Source organism: Poeciliopsis prolifica, unplaced genomic scaffold (genome assembly GCF_027474105.1).
Source record: "Poeciliopsis prolifica strain line A6 unplaced genomic scaffold, Auburn_PproV2 SCAFFOLD009, whole genome shotgun sequence".
In the NCBI taxonomy this organism is placed as follows: Eukaryota; Metazoa; Chordata; class Actinopteri; order Cyprinodontiformes; family Poeciliidae; genus Poeciliopsis; species Poeciliopsis prolifica.
This window is the reverse complement of record NW_026562384.1, coordinates 10,330,684-10,341,496: the sequence shown is the minus strand read 5'-3', so window position 1 is coordinate 10,341,496 and position 10,813 is coordinate 10,330,684. Positions and strand designations below refer to the sequence as shown.

General features: G+C 40.9%; 3 protein-coding genes across 3 annotated transcripts; 2 read left to right on the top strand and 1 right to left on the bottom strand.

Annotated features, from left to right (window-relative positions):
* The first annotated feature begins 956 nt into the window (after nucleotides 1–956).
* tomm5 (translocase of outer mitochondrial membrane 5 homolog (yeast)) lies at nucleotides 957–2,507 on the top strand. Its single transcript, XM_055034467.1, has 2 exons — nucleotides 957–1,170; nucleotides 2,206–2,507. The coding sequence occupies exons 1-2, from the start codon at nucleotides 1,050–1,052 to the stop codon at nucleotides 2,238–2,240; spliced, it is 156 nt and encodes a 51-aa protein (XP_054890442.1). The 5' UTR covers nucleotides 957–1,049; the 3' UTR covers nucleotides 2,241–2,507.
* A 1,037-nt stretch (nucleotides 2,508–3,544) lies between these two features.
* Nucleotides 3,545–6,181, top strand: LOC129362890 (zinc finger and BTB domain-containing protein 5). The gene has a single exon (XM_055034695.1). The coding sequence runs from the start codon at nucleotides 3,959–3,961 to the stop codon at nucleotides 5,951–5,953; it is 1,995 nt and encodes a 664-aa protein (XP_054890670.1). The 5' UTR covers nucleotides 3,545–3,958; the 3' UTR covers nucleotides 5,954–6,181.
* Nucleotides 6,142–10,083, bottom strand: grhpra (glyoxylate reductase/hydroxypyruvate reductase a). Its single transcript, XM_055034696.1, has 9 exons — nucleotides 9,876–10,083; nucleotides 9,510–9,640; nucleotides 8,417–8,489; nucleotides 8,209–8,325; nucleotides 7,985–8,073; nucleotides 7,756–7,857; nucleotides 7,529–7,664; nucleotides 7,282–7,412; nucleotides 6,142–6,767 (listed from the first exon to the last, which is right to left on the bottom strand). The coding sequence occupies exons 1-9, from the start codon at nucleotides 9,962–9,964 to the stop codon at nucleotides 6,646–6,648; spliced, it is 990 nt and encodes a 329-aa protein (XP_054890671.1). The 5' UTR covers nucleotides 9,965–10,083; the 3' UTR covers nucleotides 6,142–6,645.
* Nucleotides 10,084–10,813: the final 730 nt, after the last annotated feature.

Below are 10,813 nucleotides of genomic sequence, written 5' to 3'. Positions count from 1 at the left end.
GTCATGCTTTTATTGTCAAAAACATGACAATAAAATTCATGCTGTTAAGAGAACTTAATACCTTTTAAACTGTAATGCTTATCTATGCCATATATTTCCCTCATATCTCCACCTTTTTTTTGTTTTTAGTAAACAGTCTTTAAATGTAGTGAATAAATATAAATAAGTTGTACATTAAATAAAAATAAACGCTTCGTTAAATTCAATTAGCTCTCTTTTTCATTAACGCGGCATTAATGTGTAATTGATAAATAAATAATGGCCCATTATTTGTCAGTCATATATCTTATAACCTACAAGATTAACTCAAATTGCGGGATTTGCTTTTACTGTGCATACTGGAACCAGATATTGGCATATAATATGAAAACCGCACAGACTTTTTTTTCTCAGTGTCAATACCTGCTATAAGAACAAGCTAAATCTTCGAACGAAATATAATATGCAGAAGAGTACATGTGCATGAGACACTGACAGTAACAGATGAATTGGAAAAAATACATTTAGAAAAAAAGATGAAGACAATGTCAGCAAAAATACAAATTTGACTAGTTCCTCACATTGGCTTATTTTTCCACCTCCATGTAACAATTTAACTTTAGTTCACACAATAATTCAGTAAAGAATTTACCCCATACATATTTCTCATAACTGCTATTTCCAATTAATAGCCTATACAGTTTTTATATGTTGATTTTACTCATTACAAAACGACAAACAAACAAAAAGTTTTCCAAACTAATCCCAGCCAAGCTAACCTATGAAAACTGTACTCGGTTAAGTCGAAAAAGGCCAAATAGTCAAAAAGACCTTATCCAATTCGTGTACGATTCAAACTTGTTGAGAAAATATATTATTAATATACTGGTTTCACCGCAAGAGGGCAGTGACGCTTCTCAGAAAAAGAAAACGGGAACAGATTTGTCCCTCCGTGCGCACCGTACCGCTCGGTGTCCTTGTTTCCCGTTGCGCATTTCCGTTTCACGTGAAGGCAGAAGAAGGTGAAATTTTCAACCAGACAATACATCTGAGGCCAAACCACAACAACAATGTTCAAACTCGAAGGACTCGGGCCTAAAATGGACCCAGAGGAGATGAAGACCAAAATGCGGGAAGACGTCATCTTCTCGTTACGAAACTTCCTCATTTACGTCTTTCTGCTCAGAGCCAGTGAGTACAGACAAAAATGGCATCGAGGATCCGTCTATTTCCGTTTCTAAGTAATATTTAAGTAAAAAGCAGCTTTGTGCATTTAATATTTGAACAGAATTTTATCATTATTCTTGTTTTATTTTGAAACAAACGCTGAATCAAAATGCACAATATGTTCATTTTAGGCAGAATAGTATATGCAGATAAATTACTAATGTTTTCAGCATTTGTTGCTGTTATGATTTTACATTCACAGCTAATGAAAACATGTCATTTAAGATTAAAATATTAAATCAAGCAACTGTTAAAGTGCTAAAAGAAATTAACACAGAAATATTTAATACCAGATTAAAAGTTGTTTTCAAAAAGGCACTTTAAATCTAACAAATGAGCCTCATCAGAACAAATATCTGGTTTCTTGAATATAATTTGGTGTGGGCATTTTTTTTTTCATGTGTACTATTCGTAAACGTAATTTGAATGCATTGCATCAGAAATATAAGAAGTTTCCTAATGTTGCTTTCAAGCAGTCCTTTGCAATTGTGAAATTACACACTTAACTTGGAATTTGTTATATTGTGCAGGTGTGTTTCCATCATTCTGATATTTGTAGACCAACACAACTGATATTTTTTTTTCTTGACTAAAATACGTCAAATAAGGCAAATCTATTATTCTCATGAGCAAAGAACCACTTTCGTACTTTTTCGGCTGCCAATTGGTTGGCAGGGTGCAGCATCAGGTGGGATTGGGGTCGCCTCACATTACTCTTTGCTGCACAAAGCTGGTAAAGCTCTCTTCATTCTCCTCCTGTTATCTCATTACAAAGGTTTTAAGCCACAGGAGCAGCAGTTTTGAAACTAACATTTTAATAGCTTTGTGTTTTTGACAGCAGTAACCAACCCAACCTAAATCCAGAGAAGCACTATTCCTGCCAGATATCTTTCATTAATGATGGATGGAGTCTGTGTGCTGCGTAGTTCTTCTCCAGAGTATGTCATGCTTTTATATTTTGTCGTTTTTGTTTATGCTTTATGCTTCTTGTGTTCACAGCCCCATATGTGTTAAAGAAACTGGACAGCATATGAGTCAAGTTCCCTGGTCCATGCATCCATCCACAGTTTTCTACATCAGAGACGGTGAGGACCTCCTCATGAAGCCAGCTCGGCCTGATCCTGGATCTCTGGAAAACCACCAATATTTTTCCTTGGCTTCATCTGAGACTCTTGCTGTTTTCATGTTCAGTTTGTGAACTTTAGTCTTATTTTTTAAGTTTAAACAATATGTAGGCTTTGTCTTTTAGTCATGTGTCTACCAGTGTGATTATTCAACAAATAAATTATTTCTTTATTTGATTTTGTCAGTTTAAAAGTGTGAAATTAATTATTGCAGTTATGTAATACTGAATAGAATTTACTCTTTCTTGGACTGAATTTACACTGTGCTTTCCTTGTTTTACTGACCGGGCATACATTTTCATAATGTCCCCTAGGAAGTTGCATTTGCAGTGCACACTAAATAGCCACCAAACTGATTCCGGTTGGATATTAAACACTGTTTCTGTTAGGTTTAGTAGAGTTCATTTAAATTAGATTGGGGGTTTTTCCACACACCCAGTTTCAAAGCATAGATCATGAAGTAAGGATCATTCTACAAGCTCAGTTTTGTGTAATCCATTTAATAAACTTCTGTGTGTTTGCGATCATTTGCCCATTGGTGTGAAAGGTTCACCACTCTAACCTAAATTGTCATCTTCATAAGAAAGAGCATTGTTTAGGATGTTCAGAAAGTACCAGAGCTCAAGTCTGACAAACTGGAAGATCCCAAAATATTGGCACCCACAGTTAACCAACCCAGTTTATTAGAAACATGGATTGAGAAGGTGCCAAACAAGAAAAAAAAAACACCTACTTCAAGATTGACATTTGCCGATGCCCATATAGACAACCAAATATCTGCTGATGAAGTTTTATGGTGAAATAAATTATTCTTCCATTTATTTGATAGCAAAACTGGCACCATAAAACTGGTTTTATGGTTCAATCATTTCTCATAAAGACAACCTATTTATGGCCAGATTTACTCCTCGTTGGAAGATACACAAATCTGCTGACTTCTTTGAAACTTATAAAGGGTCATATATTCAAATATTACTGTAGATTTTTGCAAATATATTGTGCTTGAACACACAAGTTTAAGAATTTCACAGTTTTATCATTTTATATTTCTTGAGTTTGATCTTGTTTCTTCTACTTGTCGATTTTTAATCTTATTTATTTTTACTTTTTTGGGGGGCCATTTGAAAGTTGATTTCTTTTACCCGATGTTGCACTTCCCCACGTTCACCACTTGGTGGCGGTGTTAGCTGAAAGTCAATGAGTGAGACCGCAAAGGGACTGGAGGCTCAGACAATGGATGCGATCATCTGAGCGCTCAGATTAAGTAGCGATGTAATCACAAAGAGGCATGGGACTGGACATAAACCGAATGTTTCGGCAGCAGCGACAGAAAGAAATGTGCTGACATTGACTTTTTCCGTATTTTTTATTTTTTGGGGGAGGTAAAACTCGCGCCCGCACCGCATCCCTCCGTGTGATTGTTGATCCAGGCCCGCCCATACGCCACAGCATCTCCGGGAAAACCGAGGACAATCCTCACCTATTTATTACAAGACAGGAAGGTGAGTCTGCTGAGGAAGCAGCATCAAGATGAGAGGTGGACAATATTAGTAACCTGTGTGCAAATATGGTTTCTATAACGCAACGGATGCTCGAATATTCGTAATTAAGAAGCTCCACTTGCTGTGATGGACTTTCCGGGACATTTCCAGCATCTTTTCAAACAGCTCAACCACCAGCGCCTGCACGGCCAACTATGTGACTGTGTGGTGGTGGTTGGAGGTCAGAGCTTCCATGCCCACTGCTCCATCCTGGCTGCCAGCAGCTCTCACTTCAGGGCTCTCCTCAGCTCCATTGATGAGGGCTCGGGGGCTCAGGGAGAAAGATCCCGCCATGTGATGGAGCTGGATCCCGAGGTTGTGACACCAGAGGCCTTCTCCACCCTCCTGGACATGATCTACACCTCCACCCTCTCCTTAGGAGCCTCCAATGAGATGGACGTGTTGTTGGCTGCATCCCATCTCCACCTCAACGCCGTGGTCAAAGCCTGCAAACTGCACTTGTCCAGGAAAAACTTTCCTGCCTCAGCACCTAAAGGCTGGAGGTCAGTGCAGCAGCAGCAGCTGCAGCAAAGTCTGTGCTCCCAGGTGGCGACCGTGCCACAGCATCTTGTAACCTCAGCCACAGAGGAAGACTCTGAGATGGAAGACATGGGAATGGAGGTGAGTCAGTCTGGAGAGGATGAAAGCCAAGGCATGGAGAAGAGTGAACAATTCACAGCTCCGTCTTTAAGGCAAAAACGCAAGTCAGATGAGGAGCTCCTTGGTGTCAAGAAGAGGATGTTTAACTACAAAGAGTGTTCACCTACTGTGACCAGGAGCACAGAGGAAGGAGGAGAAGATCTGTCATCATCAGGCTGCCAGAAGACGATCGGCAGGCAATGGGACAACCGAGGTGATGATGAAGACGAGGAGGAAGAGAAATATGAGGCAACCAAGGGGGAGTTGGAAGAAATCCAGCTGCCGACTCAGTCAGACAGCAGCACAGGAGGGGCAGGAGTGTGGAAAAAGGCTGAAGATACAGATGGAGACACTGGGGTTAAAGTTCAAGTTGGAGAAGAGGAGCAGGATGAACCAAAGATACTGATTGAGGTGAAAATGGAAAATATGGGCTCCTACTCCAACGACTTAGAGACAATGCCAAACAACTCTCCTCCATCGCCACTAGAGGCGCAAATTGGTGATGAAAAGATTAACATGACCGACCCAGCAGAGGCTGATGGCGTAACGTTATCATCACAGCTGTGCACAGATGTTCACACAGATACGTTGACGGGGTCTGGGGACCTGGGTGGGGACACAGTGGACGGTGAAGGCCTGGACAGCTTCTCTGAACTAGCCTTTTCCTGCTTTCTCAATCCCAGCAGTGAAAGTGTAATGGGCGCTTTGGGAGAAGAAGATACTCTAGCTAGTCTGACAGCTGCTGCTACTGCTGCTGCTGCTGCTGCCAGTGATGCTCCCACAGTTCCCGAAGATGCAACGACACAGAATCAAATGCCAGACGAAGCAAGTACGTCTTCTGTCCAGCCTTCTGACTCTTCGTCATCTCTTGTTTTTCCAGTAACTCCTGTCCCTTTGCAGCAGATTCTCCCAACTCAGAGCTCTGGATTCAGTGATACAATCATCCTCCAACCCAATCAGAACTCCTTGGCAGGGTTCTTGAGCGGCATCAGACCTAGTCTCAGTCTGGACGCATCGCTCGTCCAACCCTCGAGGGCCGGGAAAAGCTCTGGGGCTCCGACTTTCCGTCGCATCGCCCCCAAAGTATTGCCTGGATCGGAGTCTTGCACAGACACTCCCTCTGGAACAGCAGGTGATGGTGCAGATAGGCCAAGCCTGACTAGAGCTTCTGAGGATGTACTCTCGAAGTGCAAGAAAGCAGCTGCCGAGGACCACGTGCTGCTGGTGGAAGGTGAAAAGAAATATGCCTGCAAGATCTGCTGCAAGACCTTCATGAACCTGACGGACTGTAAGAAGCACATTCGCGTCCACACTGGAGAGAAGCCCTATCCCTGTCCAAAGTGCGGCAAGCGCTTCAGCCAGTCCTCCCACCTCTATAAACACTCAAAAAACACCTGCGTGAACTTTAAGGATGATCAGGCCTTCTCAGACTCTCTGCTTTAATCTGTGCAAAAAACACAACCTGGTCGAAATCATGAACAATCATAAAATTCTTAAATTTATAAATTCATGTATTTTCCTGTCCTACACTGTATGATTTCCTATTGTGGTTCATATAAATTAAGGCAATGATGTAAAAATGCTATGAAGACATTATAACTCAGGCCAGAAGAAGTGAAAAAAAAAGAAACTGAAAGTAGAAATGTTGTATTTGGTCTTCTTTTAATTCTATGACTCAATTAGATGGTAAAGCACCAATTTTGTACATCTAAATGACAGTTAAGTTCTTTTCTTCACTCTTAATGCAGAGCAGAAGTGTTTTTCTGTGTAGTAAGTGCAGATCTGCAACATCAATGTCTGAATAAAGTACTGATCACCATGTACAATGCTCATTTTTGTAAGAAACTCATTTTAACAAGAGAGTAAAACATCTTTTCTATATTATTTCAGATGGTGTTTTGAAAGATCTGTACTATTAAAAAAAAAAGAATAGTAAGACTCTGACTAGACACAGAGGGTGTGGTTAATCTTCTTTCGAAGAACTTTACTACATGTACTACTAGGATGATCAAATCCAACTCTCAAGGTGCTAGAACATGTCGAGACTGCATTAGCACTCCCACAACTATTTTCTACCTCACTGTACTGTTTTCATTTCATCTTCCTGAAGCAGCAGTAGGCACAGCGGTTCCTCTTCAAAAGCGGAGTTCGCTCGGCATGTCCGAGTCCTGCAAACCTCCCAGCAGGTTCTGAGCAGTCAGTGCTGACATGACGCCTCTGGTGGAGTAAGTGGCGCTGCCTATGTGAGGTAACACAACTGCGCAAAGAAAAGGGGACAGAAAAATGAAGGCCAATCATTTGCATTTTTGCTTATAAATGTAGGACACAACTGCAAACCATAAACTCCAGTGCATTTTGTGGAGATTTTATTTGACTGACCAACACAAAGTAGTGCAGAATTGTGAAGTGGAAATAAAATTATTTATTTATGCCAATTTAAAAAATCTTTACAATAAAAATCTGAAAAGTGTAGCAGATATGCATTCAGCCTGCCTGATTCAATAACTAAATAGAAGCGCCTTTGCTGCAATTACGGCTGCAGGCCTTACAGCTCAAACTCAGGCAGACTGTACAAAGCATTTACGCAAATCAATTTTTAAATAAGATATATTTAGATTTAGGTCAAGGTGATGTGCAGTGTTCATTTTTCCCACATAAGAGTGTGCAATCCCTTGTGCTGCTGTATCACCTTAAAACCCATAAAAATGCATTGAAATTTGTGGTGACAAAATGTGAAAAAGTTCCCGTGGCATAAATACTGTTGTACTTACCACAGTTTTTCAGGGTAAGAAGCGGGTGGTTTGTTGGGAGAGGCTCAGGTGTTGTAACATCCAGTCCGGCTGCAGCTATCTGTCCGCTCTTTAGAGCCTCATGCAGGTCTTCCTGGTTCACCACAGCTCCTCTAGAACAAAAAAGTCATTACTTCGCCATCCTAATGTATCAAAGCAGCAGCAAAGATAACAGAGGGCGGTCTGCATCTACAAGCCTGGCCCTCCTGTACAGTCTTTAAATGTCTACCTGCTTGAGTTGATGAACACTGCAGTTTTTTTCATCTTGCTGAAAAATGCCTTGTCACACAGGCCCTGAGTTTCTGGTGTCAGTGAGCAGGAAACCACAACGAAATCACTCTCTGACACAAGCGTGTCCAGGGGAACTGCTCAACAAAGAGGAGACGGAAATAAATGTAAAACGCAGATGATCGAATGCACACTTTCACTATGTATCGTTTCCAGTGGTTTTCTTACCAAACTCTCCATTCACTTCTGCGGCGTGGGCTTTGGCCGTCCTTCCGGTATACAACAGTCTCTTAACCCCAAAAGAAAGGAGTCTCTTAGCTATGGCCATACCTGGTCACAAATATTCAAGGAAAAGTCTCACGTTTACAAGATCAAGTCATACAACACCATGTTATTTGGATCGCACGGAATCTGTCACGTAGATCTCGAGCTTCCAAGCAGCAACAGGAAAACAAACCAATGCGTCCCAGTCCAATGACTCCCACAGTGCTGCCCGACAGGCCGTAACCGCACAACCAGAGAGGTTTCCATGAGCTCCAGCCACCACTAAGACAAGAAAAAAAACACCTCGATGTAGTGAGAATGTAAATTCAAACAGTTGCTGCCATTTTGGGTTAAATAGTAACAGAATCACTAATAAGAAAAGCAATTAGTATAAATGAGTAACCCAGTGAGGCTAACTTTTTGACCTCCTCCACTCCCTCTGGTAACCGGCGAGCAGTGGCCAGGAGGAGAGCCACGGTCAACTCTGCGGTGGCGTCAGTCAGGACATCCGGAGTGTATCCGACACGTATGCCGCTGTTAAAAAGGGGTGGGGGGGAAAGTTTTATAGCTGTGAAAGCATGAAACATTTCCTATCAGTATATCGGTTTCATTTACTGAAGCTCACCGCTTTTTGATCTCATCTAGAGCCAAGTGGTCGAAGCCCACAGACATTGTGCTGATTACTTTCAGGTTTGGTCCTAAAATCAGAGAGGGAGCGACTGAAATGTTGTGCAGACTTTGTTTTAACACTCGATCAGAGAAAAAAAAAAGACTAAATTCTTCAAGAAGTTACAGTGTCTTGTGGGTGTACTCATAGCCCTATATGGCTTTTTTGGGGGGAGGTCTGAAATGAAGCAGCGCACAACTGTGAAGTGGAAGGAAGAGAAAACATGATTTCAAAAGTTTTTTTGTTTCTAATCTAAAAAAGTGTCATGCATTTGCATAGATCTGCTCGGATGCCGCCGAATAAAACACAGCGCAACCAGTTCCTACACGGCTGGAAACTAACGCTGCACATCGCTGTGAAAACATCGCCCACACTGTGAAACATGGAAGTGGCAGAATCATGCAATGGGAATGTTTTTCTTAAACATTCACACCACATTTTTGTTTGGAAATCCTGGTAAAAAACAAGTTTCTTTTTCCTGCCACTTTGTGTTGCTCAGTACTTATAATTCATTTAAGTACGTTGGGGTTTGCGGCTGTAACATGGTGAATAGTTTGAACTGTATGGACACTTTTTCAAGGCAATGTAAATGAAACAGAGTTACTGACATCCGGCACTGTGATAAACTAACCAAAAGAGTTTAAGGAAATGAACAATGCAGTTTTATTTTTGAAGAAAAAAAATCTATAAGTTGTTGTATATCAGAAACATTAAATCTTTTTTTTTTTTTTTGCATTGATTGTTCTCTTAATGTTTTAGTCAGATTTTTTCACCAATTCTCAGCAACAACCACATGGGTCACTCTCAGTTTAGTCATATTTAGCTATGTCCAGGTGCACTAGTTTTGCTTTCGAGTAAAAGCAAAAAACATATAATAGCAATAAAAGACATCTTTTGTGGTTTAAAACATTTAAAGAGCTACAAAGAATCCGTAGGAGGTACTGTGGGTATCATGCCACACAAATGCATTATTCTAAGATGCATGTGGACAGTTGCTTAGATCAGGTAAAAGAGGAGGACTGCATGGTCTTGCCGTCAGAGCGACGCCTACCTGCAGCATCCAGAACCTCAGCATCGATCTTGTCTGACAGCAAACACAGAAGACCATGAGCTCCCTGGACTGCTTTAAGAAGCTCTGCCCTCGGGACAGGCTCATCTGAGTCCCACTGGGACACCTCACATCTGTTTGCGTGGAGACAGATAAAGAAAAAAAATGACAATGGGATTTGTTTGTCACTATCATAAACTAAAAGAGCACAATGAGTTGTCAGTGGAGGATCGTATGACAGCACTGCAAACTTGTTGACCTTTCATGTGACTTGGGGTCAAATGATCTCAACGCACATGAGCGCTGGCTAGCAGGTTTTGAGTTTATTATGCTGCTTATTCATCGAGACTGCTGTAAAACTCTTCTTACACTCCGGTCGCTCCTGAAAGGATCTTCATTCCCTCCTGAGGGATGCGCCTCGTTATGAAAACCTTCATCACTTCCCTCACTGCTCTCATCACAGTTCAGCGACACGGGCTGTCTGAACTCTCCGTCGGGTAGAAAACGACCGACTGTTGCAGCTTTAAAACCATTCAACCTTCAGTCAGCTGCGCCACTTCTTCTGTAAGAGGCACGACACAGGAAGTGCCTAATTTTATGCCGAGTGCGCATGCGCAGAGTCTTTGACCCCTATCCCCCGTGGCAGCAAATCGCTTCCACTTCAGATCAGTGTGTGAAGTTTGTGAGAAGAAGAAGAAGACGAAGAAAAAAGACAGAACCTCTTGATTATTATAGAAAATGCTGCTAATGTTTTATGAGCTCAAAATGTTCTGTCTTGCACAGAAACATAACATCCAAACAGAAATCAAACATAGACACTCAGTAGGCTTAGGCTACCTGTAGATTACAGCAAGTTAAAGGCGTTGTTTCATATAAACATAATTGGCTATTTTATACTTATAGATAGTTGGAATGAAAAGTACATATTTATGTCTTTCTTACTTTTAAATATGCCTTTGATTGTTTGATCGTTTTTTTAAAATTATTATTTCATATTGCAGATTTCTGCATTAGTTCCCATTGGTCACCAGGTTTTTTAAAAAATAATTCTGTACCTTTTATTTTTTGGAATAATAATAATAATAATAATAATAATAATAATAATAATAATAATAATAATAATAATAATAATAATACGGGTCATCTGCGTTAATATAAATGCTATATCGTTCTTGTGTACTTTTGCTGTTAGTAAGTTCCTTATTATTCACGCCTTTTCCTATATGAAGCACAATGGTGGCAGCATCATGCTGAGGATATATCGCTATCAAATCTGGCAGATTGCAAAGCACCGACACAAAGCAGTC

Excerpts from the sequence above, each read along its gene's own strand:
- tomm5 (XM_055034467.1), top strand. The coding sequence starts at position 1,050 with ATGTTCAAACTCGAAGGACTCGGGCCTAAAATGGACCCAGAGGAGATG. Across the intron at positions 1,171-2,205 it reads CGTCTTTCTGCTCAGAGCCA|CCCCATATGTGTTAAAGAAA; the intron begins GTGAGTACAGAC and ends TTGTGTTCACAG.
- grhpra (XM_055034696.1), bottom strand. The coding sequence starts at position 9,964 with ATGAGAGCAGTGAGGGAAGTGATGAAGGTTTTCATAACGAGGCGCATC. Across the intron at positions 8,074-8,208 it reads GGAGTGGAGGAGGTCAAAAA|TGGTGGCTGGAGCTCATGGA; the intron begins GTTAGCCTCACT and ends TTCTTGTCTTAG. Across the intron at positions 7,413-7,528 it reads GTGTTCATCAACTCAAGCAG|AGGAGCTGTGGTGAACCAGG; the intron begins GTAGACATTTAA and ends TTTTTGTTCTAG.
- LOC129362890 (XM_055034695.1), top strand. The coding sequence starts at position 3,959 with ATGGACTTTCCGGGACATTTCCAGCATCTTTTCAAACAGCTCAACCAC.